Source organism: Harpia harpyja, chromosome 17 (assembly GCF_026419915.1).
Source record: "Harpia harpyja isolate bHarHar1 chromosome 17, bHarHar1 primary haplotype, whole genome shotgun sequence".
In the NCBI taxonomy this organism is placed as follows: Eukaryota; Metazoa; Chordata; class Aves; order Accipitriformes; family Accipitridae; genus Harpia; species Harpia harpyja.
Window position 1 is genome coordinate 3,286,824 of NC_068956.1, and position 24,505 is coordinate 3,311,328.

At 45.0% G+C, this 24,505-nt stretch overlaps 2 protein-coding genes across 3 annotated transcripts in view; one reads left to right on the forward strand and one right to left on the reverse strand.

Annotated features, from left to right (window-relative positions):
* Nucleotides 1–24,505, forward strand: part of TSKU (tsukushi, small leucine rich proteoglycan) — a 314,781-nt gene that overhangs the window by 128,042 nt on the left and 162,234 nt on the right. The window lies entirely within an intron of this gene.
* LRRC32 (leucine rich repeat containing 32) lies at nt 1,492–18,883 on the reverse strand. Of its 2 annotated transcripts, none has more exons than XM_052812437.1 (3): nt 18,481–18,883; nt 10,253–10,343; nt 1,492–5,583 (listed from the first exon to the last, which is right to left on the reverse strand). In XM_052812437.1, exons 2-3 carry the CDS (start codon nt 10,337–10,339, stop codon nt 3,643–3,645), a joined length of 2,028 nt encoding a protein of 675 aa, XP_052668397.1. In that variant the 5' UTR covers nt 10,340–10,343; nt 18,481–18,883; the 3' UTR covers nt 1,492–3,642. The 2 variants fall into 2 exon arrangements, with proteins under 2 accessions (XP_052668397.1, XP_052668396.1); XM_052812436.1 differs by lacking the exon at nt 18,481–18,883 and adding an exon at nt 13,668–14,921.

Here is a 24,505-nt window from a genome sequence, read left to right on the forward strand (position 1 = left end):
TTATAGAAGATCATTTAGTACAGGCTGTTCTAATTTATGTTAAAAAAGCTAATCCTGAAGCGATGTATTTCTTATACTAGCCTGCGTGCATCTGTGCCTTTGCACATGTGTGCACAAACAGAATAGGCAATTGTTTATGGAAAATAATAGATATGGCCAGAGAATACCTTGCCATACAAAGTAAGACATGTTTCTCTCTCTTGTGGAGATATAGGGGATTCAGATTGTGGGTTTGGTTTGTTTCTCCCCAGGCAAGTAACATGGTACCGAGTGGCATGGGGAATAGATAGGAACAGGAAAGCAAATGCTCTGGGCTCCCAAAATACTAGGAGGTGCTTACTGGGTTTTATACTAATCCACCGTGGCTAGTTCAGGGCTGAGCAGGGTCCCTGCAGAGAAGTCTGTAGCCAGAGGCTCTGGTACTCTGCTAGGGCATTGTTTTGTCTTGGCTTTGCAGGAAATGCCAATGCCTTTGGAAACTGGGACTTGACTTTCCGTGGATGGCCAGCATGAGTCATGGCTTGCTGAACTTTTAGGGACTCTCTCTGGGAGTGTTTGTAGTGCTTCCAGTACTTATATCTACTCGATCCCACCGCAGAGGATCAGTTTGGGGAACAAACCACTGCAGACTTTGGTAGGAAATATTTGAAGGAGATCTATTGTCCTGCCCCATGCAAACAGCTCCGGAGAGGAAGCCACTTGTTGCATGCAACAATTTAAAAAAAAGTTTGCATTGGCTGCATAAATCCCACATGCTCTATTACGAATCCCAGAAGGATATTCTTTGGCTTAGCAGCATGAGCTCTCTTTGCATCAAAGAGGACTTTATGAAAAAGCAATGAATGAGAGTGTAAAATTTAGTTGCAAAACAGCCTGTATCATGCCAACCTATTAGGACAATGGGGCTGACTGGTGGAAAGATGTGTAATGGGTGAGTAATGGCTACATTTGATGCAGGATCAGGTACTTTGGGGTTTGGGCTTCTTGCAGGCACAGGAGCAGACAGGGGAGGCAAAAGTTTGGGCTGTCACCTGCGTACCCTTATTTTGAGGAATAATATCACACAGAGCTCCCATTTCTCCCTGTTTTCCCTCTCTTTGCTCTTTTATTCATATTTTCTTTCCTTCATGCTCCTCATCCCATCCAGAATAACAGAATTGGCTGGAGTGGGCTCATGTCACTTCTCAGTTGCTTATGACACTAACAGAGAAATCCAAATGAGCCATACTGCACTTTATTGTGAGGTTTATTCCTTGAGAAAGCTGTTTCTGCTCCCAGGGAAGTCAGTGGAAGTCTAATTAGTCCCAGACGTTTAGTAATAACAAGCACTTCCTTTTGGTAGAGCCAAACAAAAGCAGTGTTAAAACCGTTAATTAAATGGGTTTGGCTCTGTCATCAGGTTATTAACTAATTCCAGTCATGGCAGCCAAGCTAATACTGGCTCTTAGAAGGAGATATAATCTTGCCATGCTCAACATGAACTCAGTGTGTGGCTAAATTAGCCCACGTCTGGGCGCACAGCTCAGCTTGCTTTTGCACCAAAGGAAAAGCTCACCAACTTCAGCATCGGGCTTCCAACTAATCCCTGGGATTGCTGCTTATGCCAACTTTCTCCTACAAGAATAAGAGCTTGAGCCAATGGCTAGCATTGGCTTTCATAGATGTTAGATCAGGCCCTATCGCTGCTGACTCTTTGTGCAAACGCTTGCCTGCATCTTCAGTAGATCTCCTTGCTCTCCATTGGTTGTACTCTAAGATGTGGAGCAGCTGTCCCTGCTTCAGTACCAGAAGGTAAAGGTCTAAGGTGGAGTCTGAACACCATAGAAAAATAGGAAGACATAGCTTTTAATCTGTGGAGCATTCCAAGCTGGTGCTTTAATATATTCACAACCCTGTGCTTTTTACAAAATTCAAAGGTGTTTTTATTGTACAAAATTCCACAATGAAAACTACCAGCCAGTTTCTTACATAACTGCTTTAAAAATAGAATTATACACCCTTTTGTAGTGTGTTAATTTTGACATTCACTAGCTGGAAGAAACAGAAAAGGAGCAGCAATTTGACTCTGAGTTATTTACCTGGACAGGTTTTGGTTTGACCTCTATTTATGTGCCTTAATGTACAGTTCCTGGCATTAACAGAAAACCTGATATAGCTCATTTCGAAGCCATTGAACCCCGTTAGTAGGTCAGGCTCCCACTGTTGATGAGCTGCTTTTCACTTCAAAAGTGTGAATTAGCTGTCAGAGTACGGGACATAACATATGTCAGCGTCAGCTTTTAGCAACACAACAGGTTGGCCTTGTTAAACCCTTCACAGAATGAGGACCCACATAACTTTTCTTGCAGCCAGTCCTCTAGACCATAATATCTTTTTAGGGAGACACAGTGGACATCTGATCTGAATAATGGCCCAGGACTAGTTTCCCTGTGTATTGTTTCACACTGGTATCTTTACAACACCTTTTTGCTGTCTAACCTCCTGTGACCTTTAAAAATAGATAGTTTATTTATTTGCATTGAAATGCAACTGTATGCAGGGAGTTCCCAACAGTTTTCCTTAGAAATATAAACATTTCAGTCCAATGTTAGCTGGTTGAAAATCATTCTCCAAGATTTTTCTTTTAAAAAGCGTTCACCCCAGAGATGAATTTCTTCACATTAAACCCAGTTAAATATGTATTGCACACGAGGGGCAAATTTCTTCTCTTTGAGTTGAACTGTGGACCTGTGACCTTCTGAGCAGATCTGGGTAATGTACAGTGCAGCTGTTTCACGCCTGAGATTTCTCTTACATCCCTTGTGGGTATTAAGTGCCAAGACTAGTTGACCTCATCAACCTCTCATGTCTTGCCCCAGTGGCTGGAGCAACATACTACAAGCAAAGGGAGGTATCCAAAGAAGGTTCCTACCACCAAGGTCTTTTTGTTCCCATGGTCAGCCATGAATTTTCTAGATGGCAGCCATGAGCGCAATGGATGCAAACTGCAATTTCCTTTTTTAGCCAAATTCTCATTGTTTTGGAACTCATGGGAGATTTGCAACCAACTTCAGGGAGTGAAAGATTGTATTTTGGCCCACGCTGGCGTAGGTTTGTATGATTTCAGTTTAAGAAGGGTTAGGAGCTAACCAGTTAGGAAAAAGCAAAGCTCAGACCAAATCAAAATACCTCACAGATACACATAACTTTGAGAAGGGCTTTCCTACTCAGTTGCTGCCATCAAGGACTGTCATAAAGTGATTCAGTTACAATGCTCAATTTGCGTAAAGTCTTTCTGTGAAGGTGACATCACAAAGTATCTCTGAGCTTAGTGAAAAGTCTCAAGACCTTAGAGGGCTTTTTCTTTTGGTCTGGTTTAAATTACACATCCCTCAAAACAACAGCAGGACTTTACAGTGGCCTCTTCTACCACTGCATAAACTTTTTTAAGCAGATCTGCTTGTGAATGAAGCAAGTGCAAAACACGGGAAATTCTCCTTTCAGTCCCTGCGACACAGAGCACTATAGTGGTGCAGTTCAGGGGCACTTTGAAACCATCTTAAAATCCACAGTTAAAAATCAAAGAGGAGAATTTTACCCTTCATTTCTACACACTGGCAGTGTAGCACCTGATTTCTTCAGTTTTCAAGGCATTTTGTGTTCCTATGCTTTAAACTGATGGCTAAAGTTTTGCCTGCGGAAGCAAAAAAATGAACCCACGCCAATGATGATCACGGATAAAACCAACACAAATGTTAATATAATAAGGAAGTTGATTTTCTTCAGATCCTCTTTTTCACAGTCTTCTGGTCTAATGTTCCCGATGTACATTTCTTCTTGGTACCCGAAGTTCTGAGTGTACTGGCACGTTAAGTGCTCCACGTTGGGGATCTGGACATTTTTGTTCTGGATCATTGATGAGAGCCAGATGTTTCCACAGCAGTTGAGTGGGTTCCCAGTGAGATACAAGTTTTTAAGGGAATTTTCTAATGCTAAAATATTGCTGTTCTGTAATGTACTAAACCTATTGTTCCGTAGGTCCAGAACTTCCAGTGGAGAGTCACTACCCCACTTAGGCAGCCAGTTCAGCTGATTTTCAGAGAGGTTTAAATGTTTAAGGTGACTAAAACAAGGCAAGTCAATATTTAAATCTATCAGGCTATTGCCATGTAAATACAAATATTCCAGAGACTTTTCCAGTCCCGATAATGCTTTAACTTCTATTTTCAGTCCGGGGTTCATGGAGAGATCCAAGACAATCAGAGAAGTCTTGTAGAAAGTGTATGCTGGTAGGATGTTCAGCATGTTGTCGGCTACGTAGAAGTACTGAAGAGTAGGAGAATCGACAAATGATACACAGCCACTTTCCTCTCCAGCAAGTCTTTGCTTAGCTAATCCTGAGTACATGCTGCAAAGGCTGATATTATTGCTCTGTAGATTAAGCAGTCTGAGGCTAGGAAGACTTGAGAAGATATCAAATTGTAGGGTCTGAAGATGGTTGTTCTGAATGTAGAGCTCCTTCAAATCTGTCAACGTGCCAGCATCTAGGAGAAGGTTCTGCAAAGCATTGTAGCTCAAGTCGAGGACAGTTAGGGAGATCAATGCACTGTCGTAAGTTACTGCAAATGCCTGAAGACAGTTTTTGCTGAGATTAAGGGTGTGAAGGGACAACATTGATTCAAAGAACTCATCCGGAATAGATTTGATTTCATTATAACTTAAGTCTAAATATACAAGCTGGGATAGATAAAGAGAACTTTTGTTTCTGCTTTGCTTCTGATCAAGAAGATGAAAAGAAGCATCTAGCCATTCGTTTTCCATATAGTCCATTTTATTATGAGAGGATTCAGCAGTGAGCTGGATTAAATTCTTTGATAAATTCAGAGTTACCAGTTTATTTACCTGGGGAAAGACTGGGAAGTGAAGCAGTTTGTTTTCACTCAGATCCAAACATCTTAAGCTATATTCATCGTCTGACTCTGCGGTGTGGAAGGTCTCAATGCTATTCCTGCTAAGGTCAAGTATCTCCAGCTGCCTGAGGTTGAAATCAGAGATGCAAGTAATTGAATTCATGGAGAGATTGAGTTTGGAAAGGTTCACTAGAGTCTCAAAAGCACCTTCCTCTATTTCCATGATGATATTACTCTGAAGATCTATCTCCACAAGATTGGGAGATCCCTGAAACATCTTGTGTGATATCATTATAATACTGTTGTCTGCCAAGGAAAGATACCGCAGTGCTGGAGCTTGTTTAATGAAATACTCAGCCATCCCATTGTACAGACTGTTGTGGGACAAGTCCAGTACTTCCACCTTAGGTAAAAGTCCAATCCCTTCTGTCCCATTCTGAGCAAGCTCATATAAGTGATTGTTGGCTAAATTTATTTCCAGCAAACTCGTCATGTGTGCAAAGACTCCAGGCGTGATGAAGCTTATCTGGTTAGAGCTTAAATCCAGGCACTGGAGGGAAGTGTAAAATGATAACGGCATTTCAGGGATGCTTTGAATCAGATTTCCCGACAGATCTATTTTGTTTACATTCGGCTGGAGCTCACGAGGGATTTGGTGGAGGTCTTTGTTGTGGCAAAATGCCTGCGAGTTTGCCTGCCAGAAAAAGAGAGAAAAGGGGTTGTCACGTGACAAATGGAAAACATCTTTGCATGAAATATAAAGAAAATAACATTCAGCATCCAGGCAGATCCTTCTTCTGAAACACTGATCACACTTCTTTCTCTGAGCATTCAGACAGCAAGAACAACAATCCTAATGCTTCTTTGCAGCTAACAGCACTCATTTCATTTTAAAGACATTTCTGACTTACAACAGTAGAGAGTTTTATCTGCATGTGGTAACTACTAAATGTTCTCCTTTTTGTACATTTCTCCCAGGCTTATTTTAATAGTTCCAAGTGAAAGAGTTGTGCCGTCTTTCCATTGCAATCAAGCACCATCTCCTTCACTTTTGGTCTGATGTTAATTTTCTCAGCTCCATCACCCTATTAGATTTTGCAAACTCTATTTGCAATAGTAAGTAGTACATAGAAGAGCTTTACTCTGTTGGCAGCATAGGTCCCAAAGCAAGGAGGTGGAGAAATGTATAAGGATCCTATAACACAAACTCCATCTCTCTCCTTCTTAGTGACACCCTCAGATATTTGATCGTGTCTTCCTTTAGCCATGGCTTAGTTAAGCAATACATCTTTAACCAAATGGGTCATTCAACAACTGAAACATTTCTGATGCAAATCTCCAAACTCTTCCTGCTTTTACCATCCATGTTTATCCTTTTCTTAAAGCAACAGTTCCCTTCTTGTGTGGGGAGCACGCCTTATGAAACCACCCCCACAGGACACCCATGATACAACATGGAAAAGACAAATTATGTAAAGCCACCTTTTGAGAGGAAAAAAGCTGTGATGTGCAGTGAGGGTCATGCCTTTCCAGTCCAATTCTCAGCAGCAGGGTAGAGAAAAAACCCAAGTGTGAAAGTCAAATTAATCTTCTAGATGCATGTCTGTTTAATTGCAGCTAGGACCGAATCTGTGTCCAGAGCAAAATTTGGAGTGTGTGTTCATAAGGAACATTGGAAACACGAACATGATCATCCTTGCATAAATGTCAAGCTGTACTTTGTTATTAAGGAGAACATATAGCAGCAGGAGGAAGTGGAATGTGAAAGGCTTAGGCAGCATTTAATTTACTGGAGGAAAACTCTTGTTATGAATGTATTCAGGCGACTGCATCATGTACTGTTTGTAGAAAGATCAGAAAGAAAAGAAAGAAAAAATCTGTTGAATCTCAACTTCTGTGGAGAAGCAGAATCCAGATTCCATGACGCAAAGCTTTTCAGATATTAAAGAAACATTAAAAATAAAAAATGCTAAGCCCCATTTGTTTCATGTGAACTTCTAGGTGAATGAAGTGGCAGGTCTGTTTAGGAGAAGTGGGGCAATAGTCAGCGCTTTGTGAATCTCTTTTGCATCATGTGAGTTTTGGAGACTGCACAAAAATGTGCCAGAGAAGTGTAAGTGCTCATCCAAACTCTAGATATACACAGGCTGCTCCACAGTCCTTCCCATGATACATCTTTCCCAAAGACCCCAAGTAAATGGCCTATTAAAACCTGAACCCCTTCCTTTTTTCCCTCCAACTCACTCAGATCTCCCCCAGCTAAACAAATTAGGAAAAAAGAGAAGGGGATTTTCTGGCTCCTCCCTGACATTATTTCTTTTCTGCAAAGCCACTGTAGAATTGATCATTTTGAGCTAAAATGTGCACAGAGTTGGGCTTAGCTCCAGGGCCCAAATAACAGGGCAGGAATTCTCTTCTAGCTTGGTTTGTGGAAGAGGGAGAAGCCAGAAGGATACAAAAAGCCAGAGTGAAAAAGCAGCAGCCGCTTTGCAGCCTAAGGCAAATGCCAGGTTTCTTCCCACACTTTGAGCCAGATCTCAACAAGTGTTGAGCACCCTCCACTCCCTCTGGGCACCCAGCATCTTAGCAAAGTCCCCATCCAACTCCCATCGATGCCAGACGGCTGGTTTTCACTGAAGTCGAGGGGGGAGAGGTCAGTCCCAGTTCACCACGTAACTTGCAGGATTGGGCCTTTAATCTGCATCCACTGAACCCTCCCAGTGATAAAAGGGACTGATAAAATCTATACCTCCCACTGTCTGCCATTTGTTCCTATAACATTTCTCCTCCCATTTTTTTTTTAACTTTCATTCCTTTTCACTGACTAGTTTGATCCTTACTGAATTTCTTATCTAGTCTGTTCTGCACCATCTTTTCTCCCCCAAGGCTCAAACTGCATGAATTTCATTCTCATCAGCACGAGGAAGAAAATACGAAGCACGTCTCAGTGGGATGGAGCAAACAGCATCTGTTTGCATGTATCTCCCCTCTTCCCACCCCATAGCCCAATGGGTTGGCAGCCTGAGGCTGGAAAAGAGGTTTTTGCCAGTCTTATGTTCTGCCTTCATCATCTCTGCCAGTGCTGCCACTGGTTTGTTTGAAGTCCATTGACAAGAAGTACTGCAGGGTGGGGAGCACTTGGTCCCTTTGGTGTCTGGTCCCATTCAGATTCTGGCGAAAAAAAGGACCCAACACCTCAAAAGTTGAGCATCGTTTGCATTCTGACTCCAGTTCTTCACTGCTCAGCACTGGGTGGAAGTTGTCACCCACCTTACTAAGCAAGAGCCCTACAAACAAAGCAGCTGGATCCAAGCCTCCACTCGTGTTCTCCTGTAGCAACTCGTGAGCATTTAAACCAAAGAATTTGGGCTGGAGCTACCTGGTGCTGACTCGTACTTGCACAGTGTCCATGCCCATTGTCTAGAAGAGCTGTCCAGGCGGAGGTCCAGCTACCCAACCGAACTTTAGTAATTTGCCCAGGTACCACATAAAAGCTGACCTACAATAACTGGTTATGCACGTGTTCTTGCATCACCTCAATGCAAGGTAAGATATAATTTGCCAAAACCCCTTCCCTTCTATAAATTATTTGAAAGCTCCTCCTTTGCCAGTTAACATGAATTAGCAGAAGTATCTTTCTTCGGGAGGTAAAACACAAACTAGTTGAAGCCCCTCTCCTTGGAAGGCAATGTGAGTTAGGAAGAACCTCCTGACATTTAAGATGTGCCTTGTGGTCTCGCAAACGGGTAGATGTGCAGTAACTTGTCTAATCAGAACAGCTCACTCTGATGTCAGGGGTCTGGTACGGACTGTTTCCTTCCTAAAACCTCTTTCATGAGACTTTGGTGCAACGACAGGAGCACCAGCAGTGAGTCAGAGAGGGGCATGGGCTTCTGATTCGTGCCTCTTCCATGAGATCTGGGATGAAAGTTTCCATTTCTGAGCCTTTGCTATTCTAAAGGTGTTGCCACAGGGAAAGTACCATGTAAAACAGCAAGGCTGTGATGAAAAATAATCATGTGAAGTAAGAAGGACTCTCAATGGACCCATCAGCTAACCCAGTATCTCCCTCTTTCTTTAAGCTGTGTTTGGATTTACACCTTCCTCATTCCATTGAACCAAACGCCCAGCAAAGGAAGACGATCAACATCGACATTAGCGATGCTGAGCTGTTAATTTATACCAGATGAGCGTCCCAGCCCCTGACTGCAGCGTGTTTTCTGTCGGGGCCGAATTTATCCCAGCTTAGTTGCGTAGAGCCTTGGGTTATTGGCTTGATGAAAGCAGTTTACAGTGGAGTGGTAGAAACAAGCATGTGTTTACTTCTCAGCAATCAGCCCGATCTGTGACCCATCAAGAAATGGGACGGAACGTATCTGCTTGGATTATTGCGTGTCTCGCCCAGCCTTCATGTGACTATGATACATGAGACCCAAGCTGTCATGTTTACAGTGGCTTCATCAGTCTTCCCTCTCCAGCCAATGAATTGGGCTACCCAGTCACCTTCCCAAGATCTTTTTATATATACTGGGTCTTAATTTCTCTGGAATTCAGGAAGTGCAGCAATACGGCAGGGTGGGCAGGAATGGAATGAGTCCCATAAGGGAGATGTGTACAGCTAGCAAATTATTTTTTTCCCTATTTTGGAAATTCTTGAGGATTTGTGCTGAACAGCTTCAACGTTCAGGAAAAAAAAAAAAAGATAAGTATTTTTAAACGGCCTGTTACAGTCAAAAGCACTTGGATAGGGAAGGGAGAGAGTTCAGCTGTGAATAACATTTATAATATTGTACCAGGTGCTTGCAAAAATTCAGGGAGCAAATTTTGTACTGGAGCGAGAGACTTTGTCACTTCTTTTACCTCCAGCAGAAGTCAGGTACAACTCCCCTGGCAGGAATGCTGTGTCAGGGCAGAGAAGGTCAGTCTCCGTGTTATTACAAAAGGGCTGATATAGATGTATTTCACAGAAAATGCTTTATTTAAAGCACAAAGAACTTAGGCCTGATATAAAGGAGTTGATTTTAGGTCTAAGTTCTTTCTCTGTCTCAGCCACAGAATCCCTGTACAGTCTTGGGGAAATCAGGTCAAATTTCTTTTAACCAGCTCCCCCTTAGAAAAAAACAGAGATAATGACCCTTCTTCCTCCCCTTTTCATGTCCTGTCACTACAACAAGGACATAGCCTGAGAACAGCCTGCTGAGCACCCACTAACCCAGCAAAGCCCACCTCTGCCGTCACCGAGACCCTGGTCCTGGGCGAGGGTTCCCTTCTCAGAGACCATCGCTATTTGTGCAGTGGCTGTAACAAGGGGCTCCCAACCTCATCTGGGATCTCAAGGGGCCTGAGTAGGGAGATTACCTTACCATTTCACACGACATCCCCTCTGTGGGCTGATTGTTAGAGGTCCCTCTGTTCACCACTGCCAGGAAGAAGATGACGTACAGTTTCATGGTTCTGCAGGTAAAAGTAATTACGGTTAGATTTCAAATGTGACACAGTGGTTGACGCATGCGAAAGCTGGCACCAGATCATCGTCTAACATGGAGAAGCACACGTGCAGTGCAATAAATTAACCCATCTCCGAGCCTACAGCACTTACGACCTACCTATGTGCCTTTGCATCCCTTTGAGCCTGGTGGGAGAAACAGAGATTTATATGAGGACTTGAAAGGAAGGTCCAAGGCATTTCATGGGATTGCCCCAGTGTGATTTCAGCTGCTCCCCAGATGATCCCCAGGCCACCCAGTGAAGTCCAGGTGCTCAAGCTGGGCAGTGTGTCTGGCATCATGGAGAAAGACAGCTCCTGAAGACCGAGTTACCTTCACTCTCCCCACAGAGGCAGCTCAGGTACTTTCAACTGGGCTGGTGTTTTGGGGTGCCAAGTCCTGAGTAAAGCGAATGGGTGCCACTCAGAAACAACAAGCATTGGGAACAGTTTCCATTTCCATCCACAACGTTTTCCACTCCTTTTATCCCAGAGTGTCAAAGAGCTTTTACACACTCATCCAGATTTGTTGAGTTAATATAAACAGCTTAAAGAATGGACTGAGAACTTTTTGTCCAATGTTAGTTTTCCATTTTATACATCCCAGGTATGGGCAGGCTTTTAAATACATTTGAAAGCAAATGCCCTACAAAGAGACAGATATAAAATGGAATGGATTTGCGTGAAATGAAGGATTCATCAGAATTTAACTGTTTGGAAAGCACTCCAGAAAAGAGCATAGAAATAACTGCAAAAGGAGCAAACAACACTGGGAGGCCTGTCATGGGGCAATGGGAGAAAAATGTAAATGAAGCCAAGGGAAAGCATTCATCCTTCCAATGGCTTGTTTCTAGATGGACACTGATGAGGTCTCTGGCTGTGGTCACCACTGATGTGAGCTCCAGATATCACTTCTTTATGACAGCCTCTGTTGCAAACATGCCAAATCTATTTGTATTTGTATGGCTTCTTGCAGTCAAATCTGAGCTGGTCCTGCCTGCATCCAGAGCTGGTGAGACACACGCCAGCTCCCAACTGGAAGCCATGCAGCAGTGCTTAGCTAGCACTGCTCTTAAGTCTTTCCAGGAGCAAGCCTGCATCTGGCAAGCTCCAAACGCACGCCAACCCCATGCACATGTGCCGCCAAAACCCGGCATCAACATACCGTTACTCAGCTGCTTCCACCCACAGAGCATCAGGAGGCTGGAAACAAAAGATCATTCCCAGCTGGTGGAGATCCCTCCACTTAGTCACTGTTTGAGGGATGCCGCTGATGGCCATGCTTCCGCGCAGCAATGGCAGTTGTTGAACAGCGATGCCAACAGGTTCACTATGGAAACCTGCCCATCCTTCCACTTCCCAACCAGAGAAAAGAGTTGTGTACTAGGAAGAGAGAAACTGGGGAGGCTTAGACCACAGCTACTCTATTTTTGGATTGCACATTCCTTCCAGTTCACGGAAACAACTAATGATGGATGATGATCTGGGACCCCAAGGTGAAAGAGCTTGGAGTTTGTCTTTGGGGCCCAGCAGCAGGATCAGAAGTCTGTTCCCCCCCTCTAAAACAAGACCAAGGATGTTCATTCTTGACCCTTTTAATTAATGTTTGCAAAATACACTGAAATCATCCTATGGAAGGAGGAATTGCTGATACCACCATCTATAATGTCTCTGTCGTTCCCCCTCTGTTCCTCATTCCCCAGGCTTAGAGGAGTGGGTACCTCCTCTAAGGAGGAGAAAATGAGTTTTATCGTTTGGGTATTAGTTTGCTGGAATTGAGAGAAAAGACAAACATACCGATGATTACAAGGCTTTACTCAGAGCCCTAAAATGGAAGTTGTTTCTGTTTAGACCCAATGAATTAAGCTGAGGAAATCTCCATGGATATTACCCACAACAGGGCACCACCCTGATGGACAATGTGTGTCCCATGCGCTCTGCAATGTCTTCTATCACCACACTGCCAGTGCAAAAAATGGTCTCTTTGCTTCTTAAATAATTAACCTGACACAATCCACGGTCTTAACATGCTTTGAAACTTCCTAAATTGTGAGTTTATAAAGCAACTAGGAAATTGATGTATTTGAACACAAAAATGTGATTTAATTCCTTGCTGTGTAAGATGGATCTATAGTAAGGAAGGATGCTGTCCCTCAAGGTGTTTCTAAGGTGGCTGTCACACCCTGAAGCACTAGAAGGCGGTGGTCTCTTCCAACATGAGACCACGTGGACTCCATCCAGAGGAGGGTAAGCTACTCCTCACGGTACAGCACAACCTCCTTGCTCATGGAGATTCCCTTCCCAAGGTGGTTTTCACTTCAGCTGTCCAGCTGAGGAGCTTTTCCTGCCCGGGTTTTCCCTGGACAACCTTTAGACCCTCCTCAGCAACACCTAAGGTGACCCAGCACTGCGTCCTCTCTGCCCTCTGGGCAGGTCTCAGCCCTCCACCACCCTCTCCCAGTGCAGAGCTCAGGGCTCACAGGACCCCCATTGCCCTGGTGTCAGAGAGCATCACCACCAAACCCTGCCTGCTGGCACTGGTGTCTCTAACCACAGCCTACAAAAAACTCTCTAGGAGCAGCAGTAGCAACAACTCGACCTAAAGGAGCTTTTATTGCTCTAAGGCTTTCCCGGAGTTGAAGCAGCTTCGTGCTCGGTGCCAGTTTACTCCCACTGGCAGCTGTGATAGAAATCCCAGCATACCCCAGAGCAGGATTGAGCTCTGAACCTCAGTGTCACAGCTTTCCACCACTACTTCAGAATCACCCATCCCAATCCCCAGCTGAAAAATACAGGTGATTTTAGTGAGTAACACACCCAAGGAATCTTATTAAGTGGGTCAAATAATTTAGCATCTAGAAAAAAGCACGGTACCCAAACCACGTCAGCATATCCACTTAACAGATGGGAGGGCAAAGGCAGAGAAGAGCAATGATTTGCCCCAGGACATACTTGAAACCATGCAATAATCAGGGTTTAATCCCAGTTTGCCCAATTCTCACTCTAGAACAACATTTGCCTCCATCTCTATTACAATATTAACCCTGAAACCACTTCATAGATGTTGCATGTAGCTAACAACAGCAGCACCTTCTAAATTTCCCTCAAAGGTAATTTTTGTTACTGCTTAGACAATTAACAGAGACGTTCTCCTGTGCCAAAGAGAGGTTAAATACAAGAGAATACACAAAACACAAACCAAACTCCCCAGGTTCTGATCCTTTTTCACACAGGACTCTCTGCTGCTAAATTAGAGCCTTCAGGGTTAAAAAGAGTGAATATTTCACATTTACCTTGTTTCAAGGGTTTCTCGCATCCCCAAACACTGCTTATCATGTCTTTAAAAAGCATATCCAGCTCTTCAAAACTGGTTCAGTCCTGGTACCGATGAAATTGTTCTTCAGCTTCACGTTCACCCATTCAGGACACCAAGAGGCTCACTCGTAACTTCAGAATGAAGGCATTTTCAGGGAAATAACCTTATTTGGGACAGTGTCTGCTTTAAATTATGTTGCTTGTCTTCCTCCGGACTCCTCTCCAGGGTCTTGCTGGGTCCTAGCCACCGCTGTGCTCCGGACAGAGTCAGCTACTGTGCGACATCCTGAAGCCCTTGCTCAGGGCAGGCGTTGAGAAATAAGGGGGATTTTTGCCAGAGAAACTGTCAGGATCAGGCCATGGGTTTGCTCAGGGGAATAAGAGACTTATCGCTGCCGATGCCATTGTTTAGCTGCGTGCGTGGTGCAAGGCGGTGTGTTTACTTTAAGGTTTTGTGTCCGCCAGTTACATTCCTGGAGGGTTGCAGCCTCCTACCCCTGCACCTAAATCACTCTCTGCATCATTAGGAAAACAGCGCTTGAGGATTAAAGGTTTCAAATTCACGGCTGGTAAATAGAAAGCCCAGAATCTGGAAACCTGTCCTGGAAGAAATAACTCTTTCTCTTTGCGATGGTCGCACTAATCGGAGTGTGATAGCAGCCTGCTGGCAGGATGGGGGTTCGGTGTCAGCTACAATGCACCTGACTTGAAGGGTTTTCATGGCACGAGGCAGGAATTAGGGAGATTGATAAAGGCAGGGGGGGTCCGAACATCCAGATGAGTTACTGAATTTTCGGCAGTGAGTACATAATGCTCAATCTACCGGACAAGCTAGTAAAAACTTCCCATTGCAAAAGGGTTGCTTTTGTCATGCAGAAGATTATTTCAGATTGCCTGTAAGTTCAGCTTTTTATTTATTATTTTGTGCTGCCCTCTAGGGCTGGAGCAGCTGTCTAATTGCTGGTTTCCTCTCTTCCTTTTGCTAATTAAGTCCCACTTCTGGAAAACCCACCTTTACATAGATTTCCCCATTGCTTTCTCCCAACTTCACAAGCCTGAACTGTTGCAATGCACTTTTCCCATGGTCGAAATAATATGCCGAAGAGCCGGGCTCTCAGCATCTCGTTTGCTTTGCAATGCACCCTGAAATGAGAAGCATAAATGATATGAAGAGGCAGCAGTACGCTTGCGGGCAGGAGAGGGCATGATTAGGTGCAATGAATAGAAAAATCCACGTTTAGCTCTCAGGAGAACAGTCTGCCAGCGAGATTATCACAACCCTGGACAGGTTCCCCTTGACTGGGGTCTCATCAGACGAGTTTTGATCCCCTTCCCCCAAGCACATAGTGTCTGAGCTTCCCTTGGTCGGAGCTGGCTGCCACGCTGTTTTTCACTTGATCCCTTTGGCACACTCCCTAGAGTCAAGCCCTCCATCTGCAGTCCCTTGGGGTAAGGAGGAAACTCATGTTGAAGCTGGGGACCGCTGCGGTATGCACAGAATTAAACACCTTTTGGGTGCTCTGGGTTTAGAGCTCGCCTTGTCAGCAGTGTGCAGTAACACTTGCAACGCGCTTTTGCAAGGAAAACCTCAAATATTTGAGGTCTTAAAGAAAAGAAAAATATTCTTTTTTTTTTTTTTTTGTGAAATAGGATCTTTTGATTTGATTTGGAGATGGAATACAAATATCCTGCCTGTAATGAAGAGTAGCAAGCGCCCTGGTTGATTGCCGCATCACATTTTTCTACACCTGGATGTTCAGAGCACTTTCGGAAGTTTGGATTTGCAGGGTAAAAATAGCAGGGTTTTTGTTGGTTGTGCTTTTTAAAAAAACAGCTCTGTTCCTCAAGCTGTTTTACCGACTGGCCAAGCAGCTGTGCCAGCTGAACTGTGAAGAAGAGCCTGGACAGAAACAAATGCTAAAGCAAGAGGGAAGGGCATGCACTGATTCTGCTGCTCAGGACTTTGCTTCCTTAAAAACACAACCTTAGAGGACACCAACTGCGCTGGGAAAGATCAGCACCGTCCTTATCATCTTTGCTCTTTCCTAAAGGGGATCTGACAGCACATAGTTTCAAAGACCCCGAAGCATTTGGCTGACTTCCCATTTTCAGTATTTCTGTGCTTTGGGCTACCCAGCAGTTTACACCTTAAAGTGTTGTTAAAACATTAGCGTGGCATGTGCGTTTGTAGCCACGTCTGCAGAGCAAGGGTCTTCTCCATCGCACAGGTTGGGTCATCTCCATCAGGCAGATTGGAGGATCAAGCTCTTTTGCCTACCGCACAAAATAGCAAGGGCTGTCCCATCCCGCGGATGCCGAAGTGTTTGCACCTGAAATCAGGCCCTTCCTGATTTTCCTGTGGTCTCCTCAGCAATCGCTGCCTGCTGGGTTTCTGCCAACGTCAGCTGGATTTCACCCTACGTCACCCAAAGCCGGGGGCACCTCATCAGACCTCTCCTCTCCTCCAAACCCTCTTCCCAGCATGGCCCAGAGCAAGAAGGAAAAGCAAATCCCAGCCGCCGGCTCTCACAAGCCAGTCTGTAATCTGCTGCAGGTTCCCAAGGGTTTCAGATAAACAAGAATATGCCTTGACGATTATGTGCCTTGAACCTCCAGACCTTTTGGAGTCTGTCCATCCGTAACGCTGCTGCTTTCTAAGGCACTGCTTTTGGGTTGAGTCCTGTGTCGAGCCGTATGAATCAAACTCTCCGGAGAAGTAAACAAAACAAGCTCCCGCCTCAGAAAGTGGGTCTGAACTGCAAGGGCAGGAGTGGAACAAATCTTGCTCCCTTTTGACTGGAATAGCTCCCTGGTGAGTCATCCCACCGGGGAGCTGGAGACAACATTAACATTAACCCTATTAAAAAAATAAATAGCCCATGCCATCCTAAGCCACAGATTTTGTGAAGGAGGCACAGCTCCAGCTCCTGAGACCCTACAACATCTCCGGGAGCTGCTTCTCCTGGTTTTCTTTGCTCGTGCCATCTGCGCTGGGCTCGGGGTCTCATGGGCAGATGCAGCCTCCTGCCACTCTGGTGTCAAGTCCACACATCAAAGTAAGGACTCCTACATCTCCTGTAATCCCAACATGGCTTTTCTCCTGTCTCTTGAAGCTGCTGCCTTCCTCCCTTCCCTCTCTGTCCTCTCTCCACGTGCACCTCTATCAGGTGTTCGGCCAACAGCATTTCCCCACCAAAAATTAACGTTCCCAATTAATTGGACCCACAGGGTTTAGCCAGTTTCCCTACTTTATTCACCTTTTTATCTACTCCTGTCTCCGGGAGAGAAAATGTAAGTGGATGAGAATTGCACGAAACCCACCAGCCTGGAGACTTTGTGAGCGAGGCACTGGGCGAAGGGACAGCAGCACATGGGAAAATAAAAACAATTCCATCAACAAAAAGTGACATGTACTGCCGTTTGCAGATTAAACTATCTGAACATGAAATACTCTCCCTGGAGAACAAAATTCCTGGAGAAACTCAACTTCAGGAACCAAAACAGGATCTTTTCTCACCAGCTTTAATCTAAGTGCAGCAAAAAGAGAGAAAAATTGGCTTTTAATTCAGCAATTTTTCTTTTACTGACATTGGAATCAGTGTTTGAGAAAAGGTGTACTCAATTTATATGCTCCAACAGGAGATAAAATGAAGTGAGGAAAATTATTTCTGATAGATTTGACTTGCATGATATTGATACCCCCCCCCGAATCCATCCATCATTGTATTAGTAAAAGGCCAAGCATTGATATAGTCACTGAGCTGTAACCATCTGCTTTAAAAAGAGATGAGTGATTGTGAATTTTTTTTATTGAAAACTGCAGGATTTCAGCATTTTAGAATAATAAGATGATTTTAAAGTTGAAATGATTATGTCTTAATAAAAAAACAAATTTCCACTGTTGTGGAAAGCTGAACTTCAGCTTCTATTTAAGGGAAACATATTTGTACTTTTATCAAAAATACAACAGGGTTTGGCTTCAGAAAATTATCTGTGACTTTTATATAAACTAGGATTTTCTAAAACTTTACTATTTCCAAATATTGTCTAAACATTAATTCCTCATGATAACAATCCAGATGCAGCAAAACACTATCAGTAAGTCATCGTTCACCCAAGGTGACATTCAAGCTGTCAGGATCTTAAGAGTAGAAAAATAACCCTGCCGTCTCACACCTCGTGCTCCAACAGGGAGAGTTCAATGACAGTGCTGATAGTAAGAAGAGCAGACGAGCTAAGCAGCATTTTGCTCATTTTACCTGGGGACTATGTGATTTGCCCAAGGCTATATTCGGATTCAGTGTCGGAGAGCTGGGCGAGCAGCATTTAATCAGCGCACAATGCTGATCTCTGCAGCACTCCTGGTTCAGAGTGCTATAATGCAGTAACACCATAAATAGACTAAAGTCCTGTGAAGAAAGGAAAAAAAAAAAAAAAACATCTCCCCATCTTCCATTACTGTAAACACAGAGAATAATAACGACGCAGGCATATGACAACTGCATTATTATAAACTAACCGGTGCCTCCTTAACGTAAAGGATCTAACTCGCTGCAGTGCAAGTCCCTGATGGATTAAATATACAGCTGTGTGGATAGAGCCATCTACACAGTGTGTTTAGTCAGTTCCTCAGCCTATTCATAAACACAATATATTTTATTTATACAGTACCTTCCTCATCTGTGTTATTTTTAAAGGCTGCAGCTCTAAGTCACCAGAGCCCCCATCTCTCCCGCAGTCGAAAGCTCAACTTTCCAGCCGGCTCCCGGTCTCGCACGCGTCTCCACGTACCTGCTCTGTGGCTGGAGGAGGAGGAGGAGGTTTCGCCTCTGCTTGCAGCCTTCTGCCTCCCGGACTCTCCCAGCAGCCTTTCCAGTGCAAGCCGAGGAAGAGTTTCCTTGGGGAAGTCGTACCTCTGTTGCATGCCAGCTGACTAAAACTCTGCGAGCTCCGAGAGAAGTTTGAAGTCACAGGGAAAAAAAATACTCCCCATAGACTGGTCCTTGAGTTCATTCCTTCGCAGTCATGAGCTCTTATATATTCCCAGGCTCCCACGAGCACGTGAATACATACCTCCGTAATAGTTTTAAAATGTGTGTGTCCTCTGCGCTTCTCTTTATTTTCCATTTCGTTCATTCAACCTTGGCTTATTTCCTGCAGTTTCTCAGCTGGTAATTATGCTCCTCTCGTATTGACACATGAAACAGTCTGTGAATACCACAAAAAATCCCCTCCGCAGGCTTCGGGGACACGTGCTTGCCTCTGAAGTTCGCCGTGCCTGTCCCACAGATGCGAGCGTGTGCTTTCAGCCACATGGACCTGCAGGTTCTCGGGGGCAGCGCTCGCCGGGGCTGGGGTAAATCATGGGGACCGAGCTGGCTGCAAACCCTGAAATCCCAAGTCCGTGCAGGATGGGGTGGGTAGGAAAAGGGTACATCGGAGGGAAACGTCGCAGTAGGGCAAACGCATCGCCTTTGGTGTCCCGACAGCTCAGGTGTGTCTCTGTGGCACAGCAGCGGGATGGCCGAACGCACCCTTGGGGGAAAGGATAAATTCGATTTAATGCTTGAATGGGTAATAACTACAAAGGGCAATGACATGGCTTTTTATTTCTTTTCCTTGAGTGTGAAACTCCCTTTTATTTCAGATGCAATGCTCTCGTGTAAATCAGTGGGAGACCTGCACGTTGCCCGTGTTGTCATCTTCTGCTTAGAAGTGTCCTGGTACCTGGGCAGGTGTCCACTGGCTCCACGCGTTAGTTTGCAGGAGTACAAACCTCTGACAGGGTTTTGCCAGCTCCTGAGCGGGTGTCTTAGGACCAAACTGAGTCTTGGCTTCACCAGCTGGGACCTGACCCCCTCCCCGGCCACCCCACAGGCACTGGGGACCACTGCAAACCTCCCACCTTCTCCCCATGGTGCATGAGGAGCACCTCCACCGCGTGACCTCTCCCTCGAAGGAGAGGTTTGGCTTCAGCATCCTGTGTTTTCCCCCCTTTGCACCGAGATGTGCAATGATGGCCAATGATGTTCCCCCCCAAAAATGGGGTGCTGACTCCCTTCTCCTGGACAGCATCAATTCTGTCCTGCTTTCCTGGATCTGCATATTAAAATCAGATAAAAGCCATGTCCTTTTATACCATGTACCAAGTAGCTTTGTGGATTCTGCTAAACATATGCTGGCTCCTAGCCTTTGCTTCTTCACAACAGGTTACTGTTCATTTACTGTAGCACACCAGCTCCCGTGAGTCAGAGTAACTTCAGGTCTGCAACATACTGGGAGACTCAAGATGAAAACATCTGCAGATGTGAAAGATGTGGTTCGCTAAATATCGCAGTAAATATTTTTTCACATGTTGTTGCAATAAATATGTAACAGGGAAACGTGTACTCAATGATAAAGAAGTAAACAATAATGATTTTATTACTGCAATAGCTATTGCCTGTGTAAATGTATAGCTGTATATGTATATTTAGTAAAGGCCAAACAGCTTAACAATTAGTAAGTGAACGATTTCTCATTTACTTGTCTTGGCAACAGAAGCAGATCTTATGGAGAAGCTTGCTTGTGTACAGCAGTCCCAAAACCTTATTGATGTCCTCAGAACAGCACTTTCATGGGACATCGGTGGTCCCAAGAATACAGGGCAGTACCAAGGAGTGAGCTCATGGTCTGAAAGCCGTATGGCCGCGACAATCCCGTGCAATGCCTAAAACTAACTGTCCATTATCACCCCGCCTTGTGGCATCATGTCTAATGAATATGGCTGCACTGTTTGGTTTGGCATGAGCTCGACATTGATGTGTTGATACACACCTCCTACCCAAGCCAAAACTTGCCTCTTGGTCCGTGCTAGCTTATTTGGTTGGGACTGACCCACAAAGAGATTTCACCGAGGCACAAGGACGTCGCCAGGCCAACCTGATGGCCAACCTGCTGTCACAGCAGCCAAGCCTGGAGGATAGCTGTGGACCTGCTGCTTAGAGACAGGGGTCCCGTTGTATTTTCCAAGTGGTGCGTGGCTAGCTAAAAGGAAAATGACCTATCACAGAAAGATTAAGAAGTCTCCTGACAATAAATTTCAGACTCCTATGGAAGCAGAAGGAATTATTCCTACAGATCCTGCTGTTGTTAGACCTCCATCTCTGGTGTGTGGGCTGCAGAAGACTTGGGTCAACCTATGGCTGATTCCCAGTGACACCTGAGGGCTGATGCTTCTCCAGTTACATCTCTCCCACTAAAGATGTCTCTCCCTGGGAGCCATCCCTGGCCTGATTCGCACAGACCTGGCCCTTCTCTAGAGCAAGTGGGCTATGTCCAGGTACGTAGCACTCAGATATCTACCTCTGGATGGTGTCCCCACAGCCCTGAGGTCGTTGTTTCACTGTTACGTTTCTTTCAGAGTGCCTTGAATAATGTGGGGACAGCGTGCAAAGCCCTCTGGGATAGTGTAGGAGGACTGTGCGGAGCAGTCAAACCTGATGCAGGCCCTGAAGGAAAGCCCAGAACTACACCCAGCTTGGAGGGAACAAGCTGGTTTGGTGGGGAAGGGTGCCCATGAAAGAGCTAACCCTGAATGTGGTTGACTGTGGGGAGCCAGGTTATCTGACAGTGTCGATGTATCTGTGCATACTCCATGAAAGAACCGGAGGACACTAGGAGGGATGCCACACCCTGAAGACTTGTAGCATCATGCCTCCAAAACTGCTTACCAACACCAATCCTGCAACGATTTCTGCTGGTACCTGCCATGCACAAATCCTGCACGCCTCCACGCTAGGGCAGCAGGATGTGGCAACCGGCAAATCCCACTTCAAAAAAAGGGCTACAGGTCTGTGTTGGTCACACAAAGTCAACACTGGGCTGTGTCCTGCCATAGGCTCAACCCCTCCAAGTCTCATGGGATTCCCACTCCTCCGTGGGAGAGGTGAGCAGGCTTGGTTGGTGGGGCTGGCATGGAGACAAGCAGAAGTGCATGAACAGAAAGCAAAACTCCCAGCTACTGAGATGCTCCAAGACATCACTGCCAGTATAACCATCATTATCTTGAGCTGACGTTAGCCCAGTTGCTTTTTAGAAATTACACTAAAAAAAAAAAAAGGAAAGAAAAGAAACCAGCCAAGAAGAGAAGTAATAGCAGTTTCTAATCACTTGTAAAAGATTAGAGGTTGACCACGTGCTCACCTCACGCTTAAAATAGGTTGTATCATGTCAACAGGATGCCCATCTCTAATTATAAATGATATTTCCCCAGACTAAACAAAGTTTGATATTTATGCTCCATTTCCTCTGGCTCTGATTATAGCCCGTTCTTTTAAAAAAATACATGAGGAACAAGAGGGCCAAGAGCTTTGCTCTGGCCATTCTTTTTCTGTTCTTGCTGCTGTTCGGGGAATTTTGCCGCTGGGAGCGTGATGATGCTTTACATGCTTGCCTTGGTGCTGATGCAGAACGGGGGGGTTTTCCTGGTCACCAGGTCAGCTGTGGTTCCTGTCCCATCTCAGCCTCATCATATGGTGCCTGCAGGTCTCAGGCACTATGTCTTTAGTTGAACTCAAGGAAGATGCTGCTCTTGGCATCTCCCCTGACTAGACCTGGCTTAGTCCTCTCTGTTACCAACCATAACCTTCCCCAGGTCCACCTGGCCTTGGGCCATTGCCATTGCAAGATGCAGACAGCTCCACTTACAACTGCAAAGGAGACATAGCTTAGCTAGCTACAAATCAGCTACCAGTAACCCAAGTAGCTGTAAAATTCATCTGAAAAGCAGGGTAAAAAATGCATGTCTGGTTCTCCTGGGACACTCCACACCCACCCAGCCAGACGTGACTAGCTACGAAGGGCTTAGCTGTGCCCACGTTATGATGCAGTGATTTGCAGGATGGGCATGGTCCTGGCTCGTCTTGTTACTCTTGGGTGGCTGCCTGTCCCCAGGCACTGCCTCACGCTTAGGCAGGCAGTGCTAGAAAATTCAACGAGAAAGCAAAATGCACATAACGGTGTTTGAGACATTCGTGGAGAGCTTGAGGGACGTTGTACATCACTTGGAGTGGCAGATATTGTTGATACTCGCAGCGTGAGCAGGTACCACTGCAGGATATAGATGAGGTGACTTTGGTGATAAGGGTCTTCTGCAGAGTGAGAGACCACAGAAGATAACGCAAATACAGTTGGGGAGGAAACGACGGCCAGATGTGGGGGGTGCTGGGACATGGGGCAGTGAGACAGTAAGAGAAAAATGAGGGGGAAAACATGTGTGCAAAATTCCCAGGCAAGAAAATGCGTATTGCAGGAGCTGCAGAGTCCCATCATTTTGGGGGGTTGAAATGAGGCAAATGGAATTTGTGTTTGGATTGGGGGGGGGGGGGGAAACTGTCTCCAGGGTCCTCTGGTTTTATTTTCTGATGTCTATGGGCCTCAGACTTGCACCATTTCCCAGTGAGACTTCAAGACTTTGCAAGCAAAGTTGCCAGGTGAACATCTCGAGAAGACAGAAATAAAGGCAGAGACCTTCTGCCTTGCTCTTGCCCTGCCAGCTCTGATGGTCGGAGGCAGTCTGCATCCAACCCAGATTTTTCAAGTGGGTCTGGGCTTTGTCTGCCCCCACACCATCCCCAGGGACATCTTCTAGCCTGTGCTTGAAACGTCCCAAGCTTTATCAACAGGTTCAGGAAACTGTGCTTCATGTGACAAATCTGGTTTATCTTGAAATGCAAACCAGACAACACTGATGTGGTTTCTCTTGCAAATATTTCTCATATCTCTGCCTGCCACTGCAATAGCAGGAGGATCTATGAATCAGGTGGTGCCAAACAAGCTGCAGAACAGTTTGCGCTGTCATCTGTGCTAATGGGGTTAAAGATCATGTTTCTCTCTTTAGATCTCAATTCAAAGTGTGAAATATCATCCATTCTTCTTCCTTCTTTTCAGCTAGTCTATCCCCCTGGCATTTTCAATTCCTGCTATTGACTCAGACCTTGCGAAAATTACTTTAAGCTATCAACCACCATTGAAATAATCAATCTTCCCTTTTTGTTGTCCATTCTCTTTCCACCTCTTCACCGTGTTTTCTTTGGGTAGGTGGTGTCTTACTGCAGGGAAGCTATAGTGAAGGGATTACTGGCATTGTATCTGCAAGGCCTTGAGGCTGATAATGAAACAGGTAATTTTCAGCTCTTGTGGAAAAGGGTTTCACCACAGTTGGTTGAGAGTGTGATCTGCCCTGTCTTTTGCTCCTTCTATGCTGTTTAGGCAAATACTGAAAAAGAAGGAGGTTGCAATCATAATCCTAGGGAGAGAAGAATTGTGTTAGAAATGCTCTATTTTTGTCATGTTCCTTAAACCCTTTGATCCTTCCCATAGCCCCTTGATCCATCACTACGTCATAACTTATTGAAAGCATTTTTTTTTATAGCCCACAGCTGGATTCTGGGTTATTTCCAAAATGTTTTTGCTTCCTGTGCAGTGTGTTGGCTTTTCTTGAATAATCTAACAACTCCCACCCCCAATGATGTATTTTGGATTTTTTTTTTTGCATGAAGGAAATATATTGAAACCCTGGCTTAATCCCTGAGCATGCTCCTTGCTGTGCTGATACAGTACATCATGGCAGTCCCTGTGTACAGTGCTTCAGGTGGAACATACTCCCGGAGGAGAAAGGTACCTGCACCATCTAACAACCCCTCTGGACCAAATAATGAAGCACGGGGTACATTGGGAGATATGAGGGAATGTCAGAATTATTTCAATGGAGAGAGAAAACAGACATAGGGCAACAACCTGAAGGAAACAATGCCTTTTTAGTCCTGCTCGTCAG

Excerpts from the sequence above, each read along its gene's own strand:
- LRRC32 (XM_052812436.1), bottom strand. The coding sequence starts at position 13,690 with ATGCGAGAAACCCTTGAAACAAG. Across the intron at positions 10,344-13,667 it reads CGAGAAACCCTTGAAACAAG|AACCATGAAACTGTACGTCA; the intron begins GTAAATGTGAAA and ends TTTTACCTGCAG. Across the intron at positions 5,584-10,252 it reads AGGGGATGTCGTGTGAAATG|GCAAACTCGCAGGCATTTTG; the intron begins GTAAGGTAATCT and ends TTTTTCTGGCAG.